The sequence below is a fragment of the Colossoma macropomum genome, unplaced genomic scaffold, assembly GCF_904425465.1.
Source record: "Colossoma macropomum unplaced genomic scaffold, Colossoma_macropomum, whole genome shotgun sequence".
NCBI classification, from domain to species: Eukaryota; Metazoa; Chordata; class Actinopteri; order Characiformes; family Serrasalmidae; genus Colossoma; species Colossoma macropomum.
This window is the reverse complement of record NW_023496051.1, coordinates 490,912-511,093: the sequence shown is the minus strand read 5'-3', so window position 1 is coordinate 511,093 and position 20,182 is coordinate 490,912. Positions and strand designations below refer to the sequence as shown.

Sequence of the window (20,182 nt, the reverse complement as noted above, 5' to 3'; positions counted from 1 at the left end):
GCTTAAATCTCCATCTTTCCAACTTTCCAACTTTCATGAATCAGATGCAGAGTAGTTCGTATGTCCTTAAAAGCGGTCAAATCTGCACTCATTTTTATGCAACTTGGTGAATAAGAGCCATTGTGTTACAATACTTAGACAAAAAGCTTTTTTGCCTGAAACATTGGTTTTGGGTAGTAATTAAAGTAACATTATTTGTGCAATCTCTGGTTCCTGTAACCACCACTGTAAAGAAAATCTGGGGCATTTAACATTAAAACTCCGTTTGAGTTTACATCTCAATGATTGAATTATGCAGCAGTTTTGAAAAATCGGTAGAATTTCTCTTTAAGTTGTTGTTACCGCACTATAGGAAAACCATACTGGCTGATTTTTAAACCCTATAGTTTCACTATCAGTGCCAGATGAGTACAGCTGTGCTTGTGTTTGTGCTACAGGATGTCATTCTCAGATTTCCTGCAACGCTTCTCACAGCTGGAGATCTGTAACCTGACTCCAGACGCGCTGGGTGACGATGGCGTTAAGAGATGGGCACTGTCGATGTTCGAGGGCAGCTGGAGAAGGGGATCCACAGCAGGAGGATGCCGGAATTTTGAACGTAATGCATCAACTACAGTCAGGTCCATAAGTATTTGGACAGTCAAATGATTTTTGTAATATTGCCTCTGTGCACCACAGTGGATTTGAAATGAAGGTCACAATCTGATTAAAGTGTAGACTTTTGGCTTACATTTAAGGGGTACAACAAGAAAAACAATTACGTTTAAGAATTACAGCCATGCTTTGCATAGTCCCTCCATTCTCACAGGCTCAAAAGTAATTGGACAGTTTGACTGTGGAGCAGTTTCAGGGCCAGGTGTGGCCTTTTCTCTTGTTATTTCATGACCAAGGAGGTCTGGACTTGAATATGCATCAAGTGAGTCCAAGTGTTGAATACACATTTGGTAGCTGTTCATGGGAACTCTCAATATGTGAACCAAAGAGGTGTCGACACAAGTGAAGGGGGCAATCTTTAGGCTGAAAAAACAAAACAAACCTATCAGAAAGATAGCTGAAACTTTTGGAGAGGCCAAATCAAATCAACAATGCACTACCAAGCTCAGCAACACCAAAAGGAATTGAGAAGGAAAGAAATGGCTCATGTCCTGAAGCATATAACATCATCTGTCAAACATGGTGGAGGTAGTGTTATGGCATTGGCCTGTATGGCAGCCAATGAAACTGGGTCACTGGTGTTTATTGACGATGTGACTGCTGAAGTAGTAGCCGGGTAAATTGATTAGTGTATAGAGCTATACTTCTGCTCAAATTCAGTAAAATGCTGCGAAACAGATAGGACAGCACTTCACAGTACAGATGGATAATGACCACTACCACTAAAGGAACCCAAGAGCTTCTTAGGGCACATAAATGGATTGTTGTTAAATAGTTGTGTCAGTCACCTGACCTCAACCCAACTGAGCATGCTTTTCACTTACTGAAGACAAAACTGAAAGCAGAAAGACTCACAGAAACACTTCATCTGGACGTCTGGTTCCTATCACCACCACTGTGAACAATTCTGACTCTGTACGTTTCTCTAGAACGGAACATTTAACATCAAACAATAATTACTTTGTTTATGTCTTAACATTTAATTATGTGGAATCTTTGAAAATTTCCCTTGCACGACTCAAGGCGGTTTGAGGAAAGTGTGTAATAATTTACTGATGCAGTTTGCACAGGTCTAATTAATCAGGTATAAGGTTCCATTACTTGTTAACTACACTAGCCTTGTAGGTCCAGTGCAAACTAAAGAAGCAAACTTCAGACACTATATGGTCAAAACTATGTGGACACTCCTCCTAATTATTGAGTTCTGGTGTTTTAGCCACACCCATTGCCAAAACTACTTGAACACCTGGTGTATAAAATCAAGCACATAGCCATGCAATCCCCATAGACAAACACTGGGGGTAGAAGTGGTTGTACCGAAGAGGTCAGTGACTTTAAACATGGCACTCTCATAGGATGCCACCTTTGCCACAAGTCACTTCATGAAATTTCTGCTCTGCTAGGTCTGCCCTGGTCAACTGTAAGTGTTATTATTGTGAAATGGAAGCGTCAAGGAGCAACAGCAGCTCAGCCACAAAATGGCAGACCATGCGAATTGACAGAGCGGGGCTGCTGAGTGCTGAAGTGTGTAACACGTAAAAATCACTGTTGCTTGCATCACCTGCTTCAGAGCGTCAAACTCTAGAGGCAACATCAGCAGAAGAAGCATCGGGAGCTTCATGAAATGAGTTTGCATGGCTGAGCAGCTGCACATAAGCCTAAGATCACTATGTGCAATGGCCAGTCTCGGCAGGATTGGTGTAAAGTGTGCTGCCACAGGACTCTGCAGCAGTGGAAACGTGTTCTCTGGAGTGAAGAATCACGCTTCACTATCTGGCAGTCTGATGGATGAATCTGGGTTTGGCGGATGCCAGGATAACGCTACCTACTGGAATACATAGTGCCAACAGTAAAGTTTGGTGGAGGAGGGATAATGAGCTGAGGCTGTTTTTCAGGGATTGGGCCCCTTAGTTTTGGTGAAGGGTAATGTTAATGCTACAGCATACAAAGACAGAGCTCTGACCTGAACCCCACTGAACAAATTTGGGATATATTGTTCCATCGATTGCCAGTCAGGCCTTCTTGTCCTGTTGAAACAAACTCTGACATAAGTTGAAGTCATTTCGGGCCATTTCTTTTGTTCCATTTACACGAGATTTAGATTTTCTCGAAGAATATATATATATATGCTATATATATGTGTGTGTGTTGTTGGCATCAAATTCAAAATGGGCATATATTTCTCATTTTTAACATTTGATATGTTATCTTTGTAGCATTTTCCTTTAAAAATATGGTTTACTTGATTTGCACATCATTGCATCCTATTTTTATTTACATTCTGCACAGCGTCCCAACTTTTTTGGAATATTCATTTCATGACCTTATAAGGCAATGGATGGAATATATGGTCATATGCCACCCATTAAAACCAAACCCTCTTACAGAATGTGGACTGTTGGATGGTGGACTCTCTGCTCTCGTGCAAGAGATGACAATACTGGTGGAGATGATGGCCCCCCACCTTCCACAGTCCAACATCACTGCCTGACCTCAGTGAGCACAATGAGCACAAATTCCCACAAACACACTTCCAAACCTTCCAAGAGTGGAGGTTATTGTAGCCGTTAATGTGGGGCGGACAACTCCATATTAATTTAAATGTTTTGGAATGGGGTGTCCAGCAAGCTCATACAAGTGTGATGGTCAAGTGTCCACATACTTTGGCCATATAATGTATGTCTTGGCTGATTGACTACATTTGGTTCATTTGGTAAGTAAACTGTGTAAATTAGATTTTTGGCTTAAGTGTCATTTTAAAGTCCAGATGTAGCTGTTGCTGACCTTCCTCATGGATCTCTGCAGGTACGTTCTGGATGAACCCTCAGTTTGTGATTAAGCTGAACGAGGAGGATGACGATCCACATGATAATCACACAGGCTGCAGCTTTGTGGTGGCTTTGGTCCAGAAGAACCGGCGCAAGATGAAGAAGCTTGGAGAGGGACTGTTGACCATTGGGTTCACCATCTACCAGGTGAAGTGCTTGGATGCTTGTCTGCTTGGGTAATGGTTTTAAAGCTTTTAATAAAATAAAAATAATAAAGATATTGCATCTTTCAAAGCAAAACAATGTTATTTTGAAGTCAAGGTCAGTTAAAAATGTGTTTTCAACTCTGAATGAGCCATATACACTAAACTGGAATATGCTCATATCTTCGATATCACTTGCACTTTATTTTTGATTTATTTTCATTTTTATTTTTATCTTTGACGCTTGAGAGGCATTTTTAAATCCTCATTAGAACATGTTTGTTTAGGCTAGCATATAGTGTTTTTATGTTTCCTACAGTTGTATGCAAAAGTTTTGGCACTGCTGGCCAACTTACTTGTTTTGTTGACTTTCTGCGTGTACATAAGTAAACGCATCATCTACAGAAAACATATTTCTAAACAATTTAATGCACGGTTAATGTTTATTTGCTGAATTTAACGTATTGGGAGGAAAATAAAAAAGAAATATGGCCTGTGCAAAAGTTTTGGCACATACTACAGTTCTATTTTTTCCTATATGTCGAAATCAGCAAATGAATAGGAATTGTGGAGTGAATTTTGCAGGAAAATGCCATGTTTAGGTTTGTTTCCTGTAGACAATATGTTCAAATATTTCCACCTAAATACAGAACATGTCATTTGACCAGGTGGCATACAAACTTTTGTATACGACTGCATGATTTACTTACATTGCTGTGTAAAGCATGGTGAGTTTGTAACTAAAATGAAAAGTGCATCATAAATAAATTATTATTATTATTATTATTATTATTATTATTATTATTATTATTTCAGACCAAAAGAATCCCAAACAAGAGGAATAGCACCTAACAAATTTGAGAAATTTGTGCTTTTAGATGCTACTACGAAGTTCCACAGCAGTTCTATAGAGAACTCAGTAGCAGGTTTTTAAACTGATTCCATGTTTTTACTCAAGTTATTTTGTCATTATTTCACTGAAGTAACAATACTTGTACTTGAGGAAGGGTTTAGCCTCTTCTACCCACCTCTGACAGTCAGGGCCTGATCTTAGATTAAGCAAGCTTAGCTCATGACATTTGACACATTGCCAAACATTCCCTGAATCCTGTTTCCTTCCCACAGCTTCCTGTGAAGGTACGTGCACAATACAACAGCTATACACGCACTTCCCGCCCCTGCTTCTGCTAAGACAGATGATTGACAAACTAACAGCAACACATATGCAGCACATATGGGAGGTAGAATAGTGTAACAGCTGTGGATTGATTGACTGGCTGGGCTTAAGTGAGCTACTGATTTGACCTCTTAAACTCACAACAGGTCCAGATTGTTCCTCACTCTCATAGCTACTCCTACTCCAAAATAAGTCAAAACATCCTCTACAGAGTAAACACTTCTGCACATATTAATGCACAATTACTGTTTATTTGCTGAATTTAACATGTTGAGGGAACAAAACGGTGTGCGGCAGTTATGGCACATTTTATTTTATATTTATCTTTTTTAACTATTTTAAAGCAGATAAAAATAAACTGTACACTAACATTTGCCATATTTAAGTCTGTCCCCTGTAGAGGATGTGTTAAATTTTCACTTAGAAAATCAGAACATGTAATTTGACCAGGGGGTACTGAAACTTTTGCACACAACTGCTACTCTTATGTCCTGTCCATATGTTACAAATATGGCATACAGAGATTAAGTTGGAAAAATGCTGGAGAATTCCTTTAAGGATTTAAATTGTAAATCGATTACCTCAGTACTCAGGAGAGGGGAATATCCGCCTGGATCGCAAATTCTTCCTGACCCACCGTCTGGCTGCCCGTTCTGAGGCCTTTATCAACAGACGTGAGGTGTGCAGTCGCTTCCGCCTGCCTCCAGGAGAGTACCTCATCGTCCCCTCCACCTACGAACCGAATCAGGATGGGGACTTCTGCCTGCGCGTCTTCTCTGAGACACAGGCTGAGTTCCAGTGAGTACAACACAGTGTTTCCCCTGGATTTTTCTTCAGGCAGAGTCGTAGACCCTTCCAAGCTACTGGTGCTGTCGTACGTATGTGGTGTCATCAAACACGTGTGATCCTAGGGCTACTGAGTGCCGCAACTGTCCTATGATCGAGAGATCAATCTCCGGCAATACCACAGCCATCCATGGCCGGGAGTCCAAGAAAGAACAACTGGCCTCACTCTCTAGGAAAACAGATTGAAAATTTTATTTTGGCTAAAAAATGAGCGCATACCCGAAATACAGACTCGAGTCAGCGACTTGACTGTAAGGTGTATCATAACTGACAATAAAGAGAGAAAAATTCTTTTGAGAATTGACACAGACTCACAACCCGGAGACTCAAGTCTCAACTCGGACTCGGACCTCAGAGACTCGAGACTCGACTCAGACTTGCACCCCAGACACTCGACTCAGACTTGCGCCCCAGACATTCCAGACTCTACTCAGGCTCACACCTCAGTGACTTGACTTGAACCCATCTTAGAGACGTGAGGCTCAACTCGGACTCACACCTAGAGACTTCCACCTCAGAGGATGAAGAGACTCAACACTCCATTCTGACTCACACCTCAGAGACTCACCACTCGACTTGGACTCGAACCTCAGAGACCCAGCACTTGACTCGGACTCGCACCTCAGAGACTGAACAGTCAACTCAGACTTGCACCTCAGAGACTCAACAATCACCTCTGACTCATATCTCAGACTCAACACTCGACTTGGACTCACATCTCAGAGACTCAACACTCGACTCAGACTCACATCTCAGAGACTCAACACTTGACTTGGACTCACACTTCAAAGACTCACCACTCGGCTCGGACTCACGCCTCAGACTCAACACTTGACTCAGACTCAAACCTCAGAGACTCACCACTCGGCTTGGGCTCATGCCTCAGACTCAACACTCGGCTCAGACTCAAACCTCAGAGACTCAACACTTGACTAGAATACTTAGCCACTGAATTTAAAAGACATATACCATCTTTAGAAGAAACACCATTGGTGCTTGTTTATTAACTGTTTTAAATCAGATCACGGCATGAAGTTCCTGCTAAAGCCTGAGTAGAGCGATAAATCAATGTGATACACATGTTACTAACCCCTGAAAATCCTGGCCTTATTACATACTAAGGCTTATTATTCAATAACTACACTGTAAAAAGTGGCTCGTCAGATCAACCTAAAAAATGACTTCATGTGGTAACAAGTAAATTAACTAGTTTTATTCAACGTAAATAAATACTTTGCATGAACGTTTAGTTGAATAAAACTAGTTCAGTTGCTTGGTACAACTAATTTTTTAGGTTGATCTGACGAGCCATTTTTACAGTGTGCATGGACTCCAATGCAAACTATTTGAGCTGTTCTTAGGTTATAGAAGTGTATAATAAAACTTTGCCTCCGCCAGCAAGCCCTGGCCTTTTAAAGGGTTAATCTCAGCATTACTAAACTTATTTTAGGGATGATAGAACCAATCGGTTTCCTCAGTAGTGGACATTCTATGTATTTTTATTATTTTTGTTTTTCCCCAATCCCCACACAGTGGTTAGGACTCCCCCAATCACCTAATGCTACCAGCGCTTGCAGGGCGAAAGCTAGCACAGGTTTCCTCTCAGACCTGTGAAGCGCCACCACATCTTTTTGAACTGCCACTAACACAACGTCATTGGATAGTTAAACACTCTCGGAGGAAAGCGCCAAGCGCCAGATCTGTTACGTCAGCTAACAGACGCCTGCGCTGACTAGCATCGCACTAGGTGATGGGGGGAGACAGGGGGCCATCCTACCTACCCAGAGACAGCGAGGCCAGCTGTGCTCTCTTGGATTCCCCTCCACAGATGGCTGTTCTAAATGTATTTTAAATGTATTATGAATACTTGTTTGTGTATCATAATGGAATACATTACTGAACACATTTAGGGGCAGTCATGGGCTGGAGGTTAGGGAACCAGCCCTGTGACCAGAAGGTCACTGGTTTGATCCCCTGAGCCGACAGTACGTGACTGAAGTGCCCTTGAGCAAGGCACCTAACCCCCAACTGCTCCCCGGGTCCCGTGGATAGGGCTGCCCACCACTCCGGGCAAGTGTGTTCACTGCCCCCTAGTGTGTGTGTTTGCTAGTGTGTATGTGGTGTTTCACTGCACGGATGGGTTAAATGCTGAGGTGAAATTTCCCCGTTATGGGACTAATAAGGGTCAATTAATCTAAAAAAAAAACCTTAATTTAGGACAGTGTATTCAGTATTCAGCCATCACTACTTTCTCAAAGTAATCTGTACTCATTTGTAATAGATTTTGAAAAGCTGTTCCGAAACCTCTAATGGACAGTACAGTCCTCTTACAGTAGGACTAAGAAGGCAAAAACTGATACCGGATCAGCATTCTCACTTAAGTAAACATGTTATGTGATGTTAAATGTAAAAGTAATGAAGTTTTTTCTGCTGTAATAAAGTATAAGGAAAAGAAAGGTTTGGCAGTATCAGACATTCCAAACCAGACACACTGTTACGTTATCAGCATTAACATTTCTGTGCTTTTTCCTCCAGAGAGCTTGATGACCAGGTGGAATCAAATGTTAAAGAAGTAAAGTTTTCTTTACTCATATTTTCTGCTCTGCCTATATTCAGTAAAGAATACCAAACAGGAAAACTCTGTTTAACTGTATTGATAATCTAAATTGATATATTGATAACTTATTTATTTTAAATCATGTACTTGTTTAAGGTGGACATCTCAGAGGATGAGATTGATGGTCAGTTCATTAGTCTCTTTGGACAGCATGCAGAAGAAGTGAGTATTTCAGCATGACAACGTTTGTGGGGATAAGACATGTTGGAATTGAGTCACATTTAAGCGTTTCTTTTCTCCAATCCCTTAAAGGGCGGGAAACTCTCTGCCTTTGAGCTGAGGAGCTTTCTGAACAAAGAGGTCACTAAGCGTAAGTTCTGTATTTGATCCATTTCTTCTCCTCTCTGCACATACTGCTTTAAGACTCTTAAATATTCACTTTGCGTTTGCGTTTTACAGGTATAGACATACAAACCGAAGGGTTTAGCCTGCAAAGCTGCCGCGACATGGTCAATCTGCTGGACGTATCCTCATATAGATGATAGTGGGGCACAATCTAACATGTACTGGTTTTTCATATATGTTCTTATTAATATTTGAGCCAAATTAGAAATACTTTCATAGAGGGAACCTATGCGTTTCTGTTACAAATGAAAAGCAGCTACCGGAGAGAGGCTGGACAGCTGCTCTGCAGTAGCGAACAGTGAAACCACCCTCCCCTTAAAGGCGAAGCGGGACAGAAGAGATGTTCCTGCAGTGTGAATGTGCAAGTGGGGGAGGGGTTAAGGAGAGGTTGGACAGTTGTTCCACCGATCGCTGACAGCAAAACAACTCTCCTACTAAAGTGAGGTGGAAGCCAATGATGTGGCGGAAATCTAGGGTGGCCAGTCTAATTTTCATGCGCTGACCACCCTGGCCACCCCTTTAAAACCGCACATGCTAGTATATTACTACTGCTGCTACTATTGATACTACTGCTCCTACTACTACTAATAATAATAAATACTACTGCTACTATTCCTAAATACTCTTACTGCTACTTCTACTACTACATACAACTATTTCATCTAAATACTACTGCAGAAAACGACTACAGTCTACTGACATTTCTAAATACTACTATTATTACTACTGTTGCTACTACTACTAAATACTACTATTAATAAATCCTACTAATACTGCTAATACTAAATCATACTACTAAATCCTACTACTATTACTGCTATTACTACTGCCGCTACTATTATTCAACACTACTATTCCTATTGCTTTTGCTATTACTAAATACTACTATTGTTACTGCTACCACTGCTATTACTGAATTATACTACAATGCAACACTGTTATTACATATATATATATATATATATATATCTATCTATCTATATCTATATATATATATATATATATATATATATATATATAAATATACTTTGCAAACTGATCAGTTAAGTAACCTTCACATCACTCTAACAGAAGGATGGCAGTGGAAAACTCAGTCTGGTGGAGTTAAAGATTCTCTGGGACAAAATTCAGAGCTATGGGGTGAGTGACGTACCCATTTCTCTGAAGGTCATAAATATAAATACATATAATACTGTGTCATCTTTAAAACTGTTGGGTTCAGAAATTTGCTGTTGTCAGTGTAATACAGATAATGATGCAGGATGTAACTGACCCTCATCTTAGAACCAGTAATATGAGCAGATTTGTTTAGTGGCATGTATTCACCGCTTTAACTCATTTTCTATTGGACAGCTACTTCAAAATGTCTGATTGGTTAAGACCTGCTGTATGAGTATCTGTTTCATGATTTTGGAGAAATGCTTGAGTTAAACCTCATGATGTAGATCTTGCTTGACAGTGATATTTGCTTTTCTATGGAAGCCCATTACTGCCACTTAAAATACAAATCCAGCACCTATTATTTTGAGATACTAAGTCATTATTGTAAAATATGCTAATTATTTTGAGATACTAAATCATTATTTTGAGAAAGTTTGTTATATTGAGAAAAAGTCTTGTTATTTAGAGATGCATTATGCTTTTAAAATGAAAATATAAATAAATATAAATACATATTTATAAATATAAATAACAAGAAAGTTTCTCAAAATAAGAGCTTCACAAAATGAGATAATATCTCCAAATTATGACTTAGGATCTCAAAATAATGTCAGGATCTAAAAACAATGATATCTCAAAATGACAATCTCTGAAAAGAATGAGATAGTGTTTTAAAATAATGACTTAGCATCTCAAAGTAATGAGATCGTATTTTAAACTAATAACTTAGTCTCTCTAATGACTTAGTATAATGAAATAATTGCATAGCAGTTCATTTACATAAATATCAGCACTATTTTCAATTTGTGGGCAATGACTGTGCAAATTAATTGACTCCAGTTGGTTTATGCAGATCACTTAGCAAGTTTTGCTGAAGTTACAAGATTCATACAAGCCATCTCACAAATTAAAGTATGAAGCTAAAGACGTACAATAAAAGTTCTTGGCTGTTGTGTTTGTGTTCTATCAGAACATCTACAAGGAGAAAGACGAGGACAAATCCGGCACGATGAGCTGCACAGAGATGAGGCAGGCTGTGGAGGCAGCAGGTCTGAGAAGATACTTACTCACTCAGCTTTTCAGTCCAATCAGCATATGACTCTGAGGGGCTGAACACAGTCTAAAATCTGAAGCTGCCTCTAATTTTGATGGTAGAACAGAGTCTGTGTGGTTGTTTGTACTTTGCAGGATTCTCTCTGAATAACTCTCTGCATCAGATCCTCGTCGCTCGCTACAGTCAGCCCAACCTCACCATCCACTTCAGTGAGTTTGTGGGCTGCCTGGTGCGTCTGGAGTGCATGTTTAGTAAGTGTCTGATATCAGTAACCTGTATTTAATGTGTAAAATACTGAATTCAGATCTGTAAAGATGATCAATTATGTTCTTGTATACAGAAATATTTCAAACGTTGGACAAGGACGGAACAGGCAAGGTAGAATTCAACATGATGGAGGTTTGTGTTCTCAGTCATCACTGATAACTTCCAAAGCGGAAAAGAGACACTTGGAGTTTTAAGGTTCCATCTGACATGTTTGTCAAAATGAAGTTATTCACATATTCTTATTCTGTGACAACTTCTTCACATTATGTGAGGTGTGTCTTTTTTAATTGTGTGCATTTTTGGACTCTTTATCTAGAAAACAAAATCAGCAAATTCAAACTCTCACTTAGTTCTATAAGGTTCTACCTGTGAGCCAATCAGCACTGTGAAACACACAAGAGGACCAGTCAGGTTCTGCTTCTTTGTCACGTCGCCGCTCTGCTCAGTGACTGCGGGGAAAAGTTTATAAAACTTTATGAAACATTAAAAATATGCTGCTGAAGCTCTGCCTGTCTTCTTAAAGTTTTTTTTTTAAAAAGTCTTACTGCATTATTATTACTATTTTAAGCCTTAACGGTAATTAAATAGTGTACATTTGAATTGACAGGGTCTTAATTACAACATAAACATTCATTTCATTCATTCGTCCAACTTTTTTTTTTTCTTCTTTCTCACAAAACAACATTTCGGTGCATTAGAGTCACATTTCTGATATAAAACAAAACCTCACACGGCCTTTAGACTGACCTGCTACACTTACTGGCTGGGACAATACATTACAGTAGCTGGTTGCTGTGAAACCTAAAAGACACTTAAACTAATGGTTCCTACATAAAACTGACCTCTGCACTGGACAAAATATTTAGTGCTGATACTTAATCCATCAGTCAATGATTTTTTGAATAAGAAACAGGAGATTTGTCCTAAAACAAGAAATAAATGTCATGAAAAAACATTAAATTTAACTTTTTGATACATCAACACAGTTAGATTTTGTTAATTTTATGTTTGAAACAAATTACAAGTCCGTCTAAGCGTCGAAGGCTCTGTCATCAGGAGATTGCGAGTTTGATTGAGCCTTCACCCTCCTAGCGCTGGTAGTATCGTGTGATTGGGGGAGTCCTAACTAGTGGGTGGAATTGGAGACGACTAAATTCGGGAGAAAATTGGGGAAAAATTAAAAAAAAAAAATACAAGTAATCTGTTTGTGTTCCTTTAAATTCATAGCTTCTTTTCATGTTTTGTCAGATAGAACCTTATAATTCCAAGAGGAAAGTGAAAACCTTCTGTTCTGTCTGCATTTGACCTGTTCCAAAAAAACTCATCTACAAATCTGATAGGATTTTCAAATTTTACATTTAGAATTTTACTAAATATTTGAAGCTCAATATCTCAAAACTGCTCAGAAACTTATAATTCCAAGGGGATCCAATTTGTATTTATTTAATTGAATTTATTATTGTTTCATGTATATACTTAAAAAACAACTGTTTTAAGGTTCAGTTTCCCCTGCAGGTAATTATTACTGTGTTTATTTTAGCATTTATTCAAGCTTTCCTGATCAGTAGGTTTGGTGGGGGGCCAATGTGAAAATTCGCTAAGGGTCTCTGAATGTTTAGCCTCAGTTTCAAAGTTTTGCTGGAGAATTCCACCATCATTGAGATGTAAACAAAGACCATTGTGACCACCTAGAGCAAGGGTCAGCAACACCCAGCTCTGAGGCCACATGCAGCTCTTTTACTGTCCTGTTGTGGCTCCACAGCAGAATTAGATTTGTAGGTAAAAATAAAATAATCCTCCTTTACAGTAAAATAAAGCTCTGCTGATCGTTCAACACAGTTTAACAATAAATGGTGTTAATCGCTGGAGTTAATGTAGAACTGCTAATTCACTATTTAACCCTGAAGGCTGGCACGCAGACTGCTGGTCACCATAGCAACGACAACAATTTCGCCTAGCTAATGGCTAACAAAAAAGCAAAGAGAAAGATTTAAGAGGAACATCGATAATTTGGAGATGAATGGACTTATTTCCATTTATAAGCATTTCAGCTGGTTTCCTGATACGTTTAATCTGCAACGAGAAACTGACAAACACCACAAAGGCGCAAGGCTGAAGTCACTTCTCATTCACCAGCTTCTTGTTCAAATTTTCCCATTCCACCTTAAACGGTGCAGCAGTTACATTCAGCCTATTCATTCAGTTCTACTTTTGCGGAAAAGTTTCCTGCCAGAGATGCGAGAAAAGCGGCTATAGCTGAGCTAAAGCTTAAAGCAGAGCAAAGTAAGTCTGGATTTTCATTTATATTTTTTAGCCTTTACTAGTACATCAACACATACCGAGACATATTTACAGCCAAGATGGTAAAACAGACATAAATTGTTGTGGCTTCCAAGTGTGGTTTGATTTTTATTGAAATGGTTCTTCTTAACATTTGGGTTGCCAACCTCTGGCCTAGACAGAGCAAAGCCAATTATGGAGGGCTGTGGCATCACTGGGGATCAAACTGGTGGTCTCCTGATGATAAGGCCCACGTTTAGACAGTTGTGCCACTCCACTCTGAGCCCCTCAATGACTTCTCCTTTACATGCTGCTAACGCTAACTGTTCTCTGTCTCCATCTAGTGGCTGAGTGTGACTATGCTTTAAAGGAGGACAACAGCAGGCTGTGGTCAGCAGGGCAGCACAGAAAGACAAACATAACAGACAGAAACAGGAGCAGCGTCTCCTCCTAATCTGACTAAAGCTTTACTATAAGCAGAGAGAGATCAGAGCAGAGCAGAGCAACATGGGACGAGCCTTCAGTCTTTACAGCGTATATTACAGCTGATGAAACTCATCCACTGTGGAGGTGTTTATCTATGGATTATAATTCATTATGAAACTGATTTTGTGATTATCAGAAATTAAACTGTGTATGTTCGCCACTCGAATTTTGAACCACATGCCATACGTCTTATATTATTTTATTATATATATTTTTATATTTTTTTAATGAGAAATTATTTCTGACATTTTATTTACTTCTTTTAGTTTGTTTTTAGTATTGATGTCATTTTTGAGTTGTTTTTTGTAATATTTTTGTATTTCATTGTAAAATCAGTTTTTATTAGTATGACATTATTAAAAACCTGCAATGATGCCAAATTATTAATACAAGGAATAAAGGAAATATAAGAAATTACACAATGTAGATTTAAAAGATAGAAATCAAACCAAAAGGTATTTTTAAACATTTCATTAAGCATTTTAAGAATACTCAGAAGAATTTATTACTACATTTATTTAAAATATACTTTATGTATACTTTACAGATAGTAATTTGGTCTGAAGATTTAATCACTGCTTCATAAATTTTATTTCGCAGTTAAATATTCAGGCCTGATTGAAGCTCTGCTGCACACATCACCAATAAAGCACACGTTTGTTTATGGTCCTCATTCACCAACCGTTCTTAAGACGAAATTTCTTCTTAAAACCAACTTACACATTTTCTACGAAGATTCTGACATTCACTGATGTTTATGGTTTCTTTTTTGGCATTTGTTTTTAGGTAAGAACAGAATCTGCACACACTCGAGAGCACAAAGGTGTGAACAGTTCTGTGGTTTAAGAACACGTCATGAATCTGACGTAGACTTTTTCTTAGGACCTTTCTCAAGAACACATTTAGTCAAAAAATTTGGACGATATTAATGAATGAGGCCCAGTGAGCTTAAACTCAGTCTTCCCTCACAGTTAGATAACACCACAGCCCTCAGTACTGGAGACCATTTCCCACTTCAGGTATCTTAGCCTGCCATTAAGAATCCTTGGGAAAGACTCTCCTCTCAAATCTGATTAGACAGCCTTTCTGGATAAGAGCATCTGTCATATGCAGTACATTAAAAGTTAATTAATGTTCAGGAGTTGCCCTCCAAAATGTGTAGGAACAGGTCTGAGGATGGGTTCCCCTTTTCTGAGTCTTGCTTCCTCAGCGTTTCTTAATGCTCTTAGAAATCTATGAATCTTCAACCTGCCAAATGTGAGTGAGTGAGTGAGCAAGGAAACGAGTGAATAAGGCAGGCCCATGAGGTACTTTGCTTCGAATAAAAAAATTGTTGAGCTTTGGCTTCAGAGGTAGTTTAACTGCACTTAACGAAATAAGAAAAATCTAATCTTGAATGTTAGGAAAATAATTTAATGCCCATTTAATATAAAACACAGTACAGTCTTCCTTTTACAACAAAGGAAAAAGAAATATTTTTACATACCAATGAAAACAAAAGATTGCATACCATTCAATTTCCAGTACAAGACTTCAATATTTTAGTGCTGAGCTGTATGAAGGAGAGTGAGAGGCTACAGTCACGAAGGAGTCAGAACCACTGACTGTATATATAATATATATTTTGATTGGCTGGAACATGCAGCCACTGCTGCTCTCACTGAATGTTTGTGATGAAAACTGGACACCGTTCACTCGTGTTCAGTTCATGTAAGCCTGATGAAAATGATGTTACAGCATTACTGAAAGTAATTAATACATTCTGATGAAGCTTATTTTGTCCACTCAAATAACTGTAACAAAATGCAGTCAGGGTCAAAGTTCAAATAAGACAAAGGTGATTCACTGTGATTAATCACATTAATTTGTGTCATTATTTTGAACGTTTGACAGCCCTACGATATTTTAGATTTTTAATTTTATCCTCTGTAATAAATATGTTGCCAGTTCAAAATGTGTCTGTAGAGTTCTCATTTCACTGAATGTGTGAGGGTCCGAGTGTGAGGGTCCGAGTGTGTGTTCCCTTTGTGTGTGTGTGTGTGTGTGATGTTAGATTAGTGTGGAGCTCAGTTTGTTGTCTGCTGGCGTTTGTTGTGGGCGAACTCTTCAGCCCAGCGCATCGTCTCCAGCAGGTCAGTGACATCTGTTGCCATGCCGACACCTTTAGCTACCGTTGCTGAGCCACCTGCGTTTCCCCCCAAGCGGCCACAAACAGCCAGAGCCCACTCACTTGCAGATACAGCAACCTGACCCTGCAGAGGGAGAGAGAGGAGGGGTGGATACAGAGAGATAGTGATGGTGTGAGAGAGAGAGAGAGAGAGAGACATAAATATTTGCATATGACTATATGTGCGTTTTACCTTGGGAACCTGGCAGGCACACAGAACTCTCCCTGAAGGCTGGAGGTGGGAGAGCAGCATGATCAGAGAGTCTGGAGCATGTTCACTCAGCTGATTCACCGTCTTCATCACCACCTGCAAAGTAGGAGTCATCATCATCATCATCAACAGCAGCAGCAGCAGCACCACCTTCTATACCAGGTATTTAATTAAAATTCAATAAGGTCCAGTTTTCTCAAGCAAAGGTCCAAAACATCATAATATCTAACCTGCATTATGATTCAGTGCCATATACTGTAAACTGAAGTAGGAATATCAACATCTTCTACAGTCAACAAGTGAATTTCAAATCAAATAAAGTACAATTCAGTAACATTTCAACAACATTTATAGTCAGTTTTCTCTTTTTAGAGCACGACATGTGAAATAACCTCCCTCTGACTCACTTTCTTCTCTGACTGCTGTGTCTCGCCTCGTCCCTCCACTGTGTGTGCGTTGCTCATTCGAGTCTCAGTGCTCATCGTAATGCACAGATCTGATTGGCTGAGTAGCGTCATGTGATATTTTCGACTCATGTGATTGGTCTGTGAGTCTCCCAGACCGCTAAAGCTACCGTAAAGGCTAGAAAAGTTACGCCGCTAAAAATAGGACCACCCTGTCGAAATTAAATAATTCTCCATAGTTTATCAGTTATAGGTCCAGGTCCGCATAGGACAGCGTCTGGGTCCGGATTCGTGGTGGTGGTGTGTTAGTGTGTGTTGTGCTGATACGAGTGGATCAGTTTTTAAACACAGTGTCCACTCACTGTCCACTCTATTAGACACTCCTACCCTGTCAGTCCACCTTGTAGATGTAAAGTCAGAGACGATAGCTCATCTGCTGCTGCAAAGTTTGTGTTGGTCATCCTCTAGTCCTTCATCAGTGGTGTCAGGACGCTGCCCACAGGACGCTGTTGGCTGGATATTTTTGGTTGGTGGACTATTCTCAGTCCAGCAGTGACACTGAGGTGTTTAAAAACTCCAGCAGCACTGCTGTGTCTGATCCACTCAGACCAGCGCAACACACCACCACCACGTCAGTGTCACTGCAGTGCTGAGAATGATCCACCACCCAAATAGTAACAACTACAAAGTGCACCTATATAGTAAGTGGAGCTGATAAACTGGACAATGAGTGTAGAAACAATGAGGTGGTCATAATGTTATGCCTGATCGGTGTACATTTCTGGCCAAACCGTCCACTACTACTTAAATAGCTTTTTCATCTGGCACGCTGGAACCACCCACTCAGCACTCAGGTCCATGAGGCCCACACATGTAAGGAAGCAGTGAATGGATTCAGGAAAGCTTTTCAAAGAAAGTTTGACTTGTTTGGCCAAAACTATGTTTATATGTTCAATATGTAAAGTGCAGAAATAGAATACTAGTATTAAAGAGGTGAAGCCAGACATCTCGCTTCATCAGCACTGCACAGCGTGAACAGTGTCGTATGGAACGTTTATCCAGACTAAAGAACGTCTGAAAGAATTATTTGGTGAATAAATTTGCTGAAGCCGAATTTAAACCTAATTTGGACAGTTGATTATTTTATTAGAGGATTTTGTTCCATATTATTTTATAACTCATTTCCCTGCGCTCTACTGACTGCTGCTGTGGTCACTACAAGGTAACCGGCTGACCTATCAGGCTTTATTCTGTGGTCAGTGAATATCACAAGCATTAAGAGAACAAGAATGAGAGGAAAAACTGAAGGATGAAGAGGAAAGGAAAGGAGAGATGGAGTATTACCGATATGGAGTCCGTCTCCAGTGTGTCCACCAGAACGGCTTTATTAGAGTGTCTGTTCAGCAGTTCCTTTGCTTTAGCAGCAGCCTATAGAGCAACACACACACACACACACACACACACACAAACACACACACCACAATAATGTAATTAACTAGTGCAATTAACACTACAGCACAAACCAGAAGTCGCAAGTAACAAGTCTTCATACCCAAGTCCCGAGTCAAGTCCCAAGTCAAGATAGTCGAATCTCGATTCAAGTCCCGAGTCAGTACAGGCGAGTCTCAAGTCGAGTCCCAAGCCAACAGTCCTAATCTTCAAGTCCTAAACAAGTCAGTCTGCATTCTTCAGCTCATTTAAGGCCATAATACTGAATAAAGGTGGCAGTACTGTAGCCTTTTAATGACAGTGTGATAGCGCCCAGGATTAAGATAAGAACAACTCAGCACTAAAACCAGCTCAGCCAACTTAAAGCAGCCGCTAGTTTGAATTGATTTTAGACGACAACAGAAACCGAAACGATCGAGCCGAACAAAGTTTACAGAAAAGACAGCTAAATGATGGTGAATGTACGAAGCTGAAGCTGACCTTTTTCGCCAGCTTCTTATTTGAATGATCCGTTCCACCTTAAATGGTGCAGTAGTCACATTCCGGCGCCTCACTGCTGCACCATTTAAGGTGGAACGACAAATTCCAATTTGAAGTTGGTGGATAACAAGTCAGCTTCAGCCTCGTGGTGAATGTTGTGCTTGTTTGACCTGCAGACGCTGTCAAAATCAGTCAAACAGAGACGCTGTGTTTCTTTCTTTTGCTACCATGAGGAAAATGGCCGTTTCACCTGGTGAGTTTCTCCAGGAAGGCTGAAGTTTAAGTACTGAGGGGGCATTGATGCTTTTGACGCTTTGCTTGTTTCCAGCTCAGGGGGCGAAGTTGAGCTCTAATGCGTCTCTCGTCTTCCGAAATAAAATAAACTGAGCATCAACACAGTGACAGAAACTGACGACGCTGCTGCTTATTCAGTTTACGGTAGGAAACGAGTCCTTTCACAGGAAAAATAGTCGACTAGTGGAATTCTTCCACTTTGAGTCTCTAGTCTTTCTGAGTCATGACGCTCAAAACTAACTCCTGCCTTATTTTTAAGCCCTTTGGATAAAAGATGAAAGTCATGGACATCATTTTTGGTGATGTAAACGTTGTGTGTATTTATATTTGTGTGCATTTTTCATTTGTAGTTTTCTAAAGGCCAAACGTGGAAACCGGGCCGTTTGCCATGCCTTGCGCAACAGGCTGACATGTTAATCAATGTAGTTTTACACTGTCCATGGGCAGCACACACCTACATAAAGCTTATTAAATGCATAAAGAAATGGAAAAGAGACATTTGCAGGTTACATTAAAGGGGAATTCCACTGATTTAAAAAAATTCTGTATAATTAAGCTATTAAAACGCTCCATTCTAGAGAAAACACTACAGTGGTGGTGAAGGGAACCAGACGTCTGAAGAGCTTACTTGCTCTAAAATCTACAACCCAGAAACCTATTAAATGAAACAGTTATGAAAGCAGTGCCTGATGTCTGAGACATTGTTTCACCATAGTTTTGAGATATTAGCCTAAAATATATTTTTAAAACCCAGTCATGGTGGAGGGGAGGGATGCAATGTGCTGTGAGGAAAAGCAGCCCCAAAGAAACTTTTTCAGATTTAACACTATTTTATTATTTTAAATATTAAAATACAGAAAATGCGGGGAGGCTTGTTCAGTTATTCTGCTTCTAAACTGTGGAACTCAATTCCACCTTTTATTAGACAGTCAGCCTCAGTGCTCACTTTTGAGAAACATTTAAAAATGTATCTCTTTAACTTAGCATTCAATTAAAACTCCGTTTCGTGTTATTTATCTCTTTAATTTGATGTGTGTCACTGTCATATGATTTCACATTAACACTCATGGTTTCTTCTATTACTGTTTAGCTTTATCACGTGTCTGTAAAGCACTTCGAGCTGCCGCCAGCATTAACAGTGTTATATAAATGAAGATTATTATTACTATTGTTATTATTATCAACATTACATATAAAAACTCAGAAGACACGTATAGGTCCACAGGTCATTTTTTAGTTGCATACATTGTGACCCCTGGTTCCTATCACCACCACTGTAAAGACATCAGAGTCTGGAAGTTTCACACCAAAACACTATT

At 39.6% G+C, this 20,182-nt stretch overlaps 2 protein-coding genes across 2 annotated transcripts in view; one reads left to right on the top strand and one right to left on the bottom strand.

Moving 5' to 3' along the window:
- LOC118804588 (calpain-2 catalytic subunit-like) overlaps positions 1-14,657 on the top strand; it is a 31,709-nt gene extending 17,052 nt beyond the window's left edge. Inside the window, exons 9-21 of the mRNA XM_036565115.1 lie at positions 438-598; positions 3,460-3,629; positions 4,751-4,762; positions 5,389-5,600; positions 8,184-8,220; positions 8,362-8,427; positions 8,518-8,575; positions 8,665-8,729; positions 9,682-9,750; positions 10,742-10,820; positions 10,960-11,076; positions 11,166-11,224; positions 13,717-14,657. Of these exons, the coding sequence (XP_036421008.1) occupies positions 438-598; positions 3,460-3,629; positions 4,751-4,762; positions 5,389-5,600; positions 8,184-8,220; positions 8,362-8,427; positions 8,518-8,575; positions 8,665-8,729; positions 9,682-9,750; positions 10,742-10,820; positions 10,960-11,076; positions 11,166-11,224; positions 13,717-13,740 (1,129 nt within the window). The 3' untranslated portion in view covers positions 13,741-14,657. The remainder of the gene's footprint in view (positions 1-437; positions 599-3,459; positions 3,630-4,750; positions 4,763-5,388; positions 5,601-8,183; positions 8,221-8,361; positions 8,428-8,517; positions 8,576-8,664; positions 8,730-9,681; positions 9,751-10,741; positions 10,821-10,959; positions 11,077-11,165; positions 11,225-13,716) is intronic.
- Positions 14,658-15,255: 598 nt separating this feature from the next.
- Positions 15,256-20,182, bottom strand: part of aars2 (alanyl-tRNA synthetase 2, mitochondrial (putative)) — a 32,202-nt gene continuing 27,275 nt past the window's right edge. Inside the window, exons 20-22 of the mRNA XM_036565114.1 lie at positions 17,985-18,068; positions 16,219-16,332; positions 15,256-16,110 (exon numbers count right to left, since the gene is read on the bottom strand). Of these exons, the coding sequence (XP_036421007.1) occupies positions 15,925-16,110; positions 16,219-16,332; positions 17,985-18,068 (384 nt within the window). The 3' untranslated portion in view covers positions 15,256-15,924. The remainder of the gene's footprint in view (positions 16,111-16,218; positions 16,333-17,984; positions 18,069-20,182) is intronic.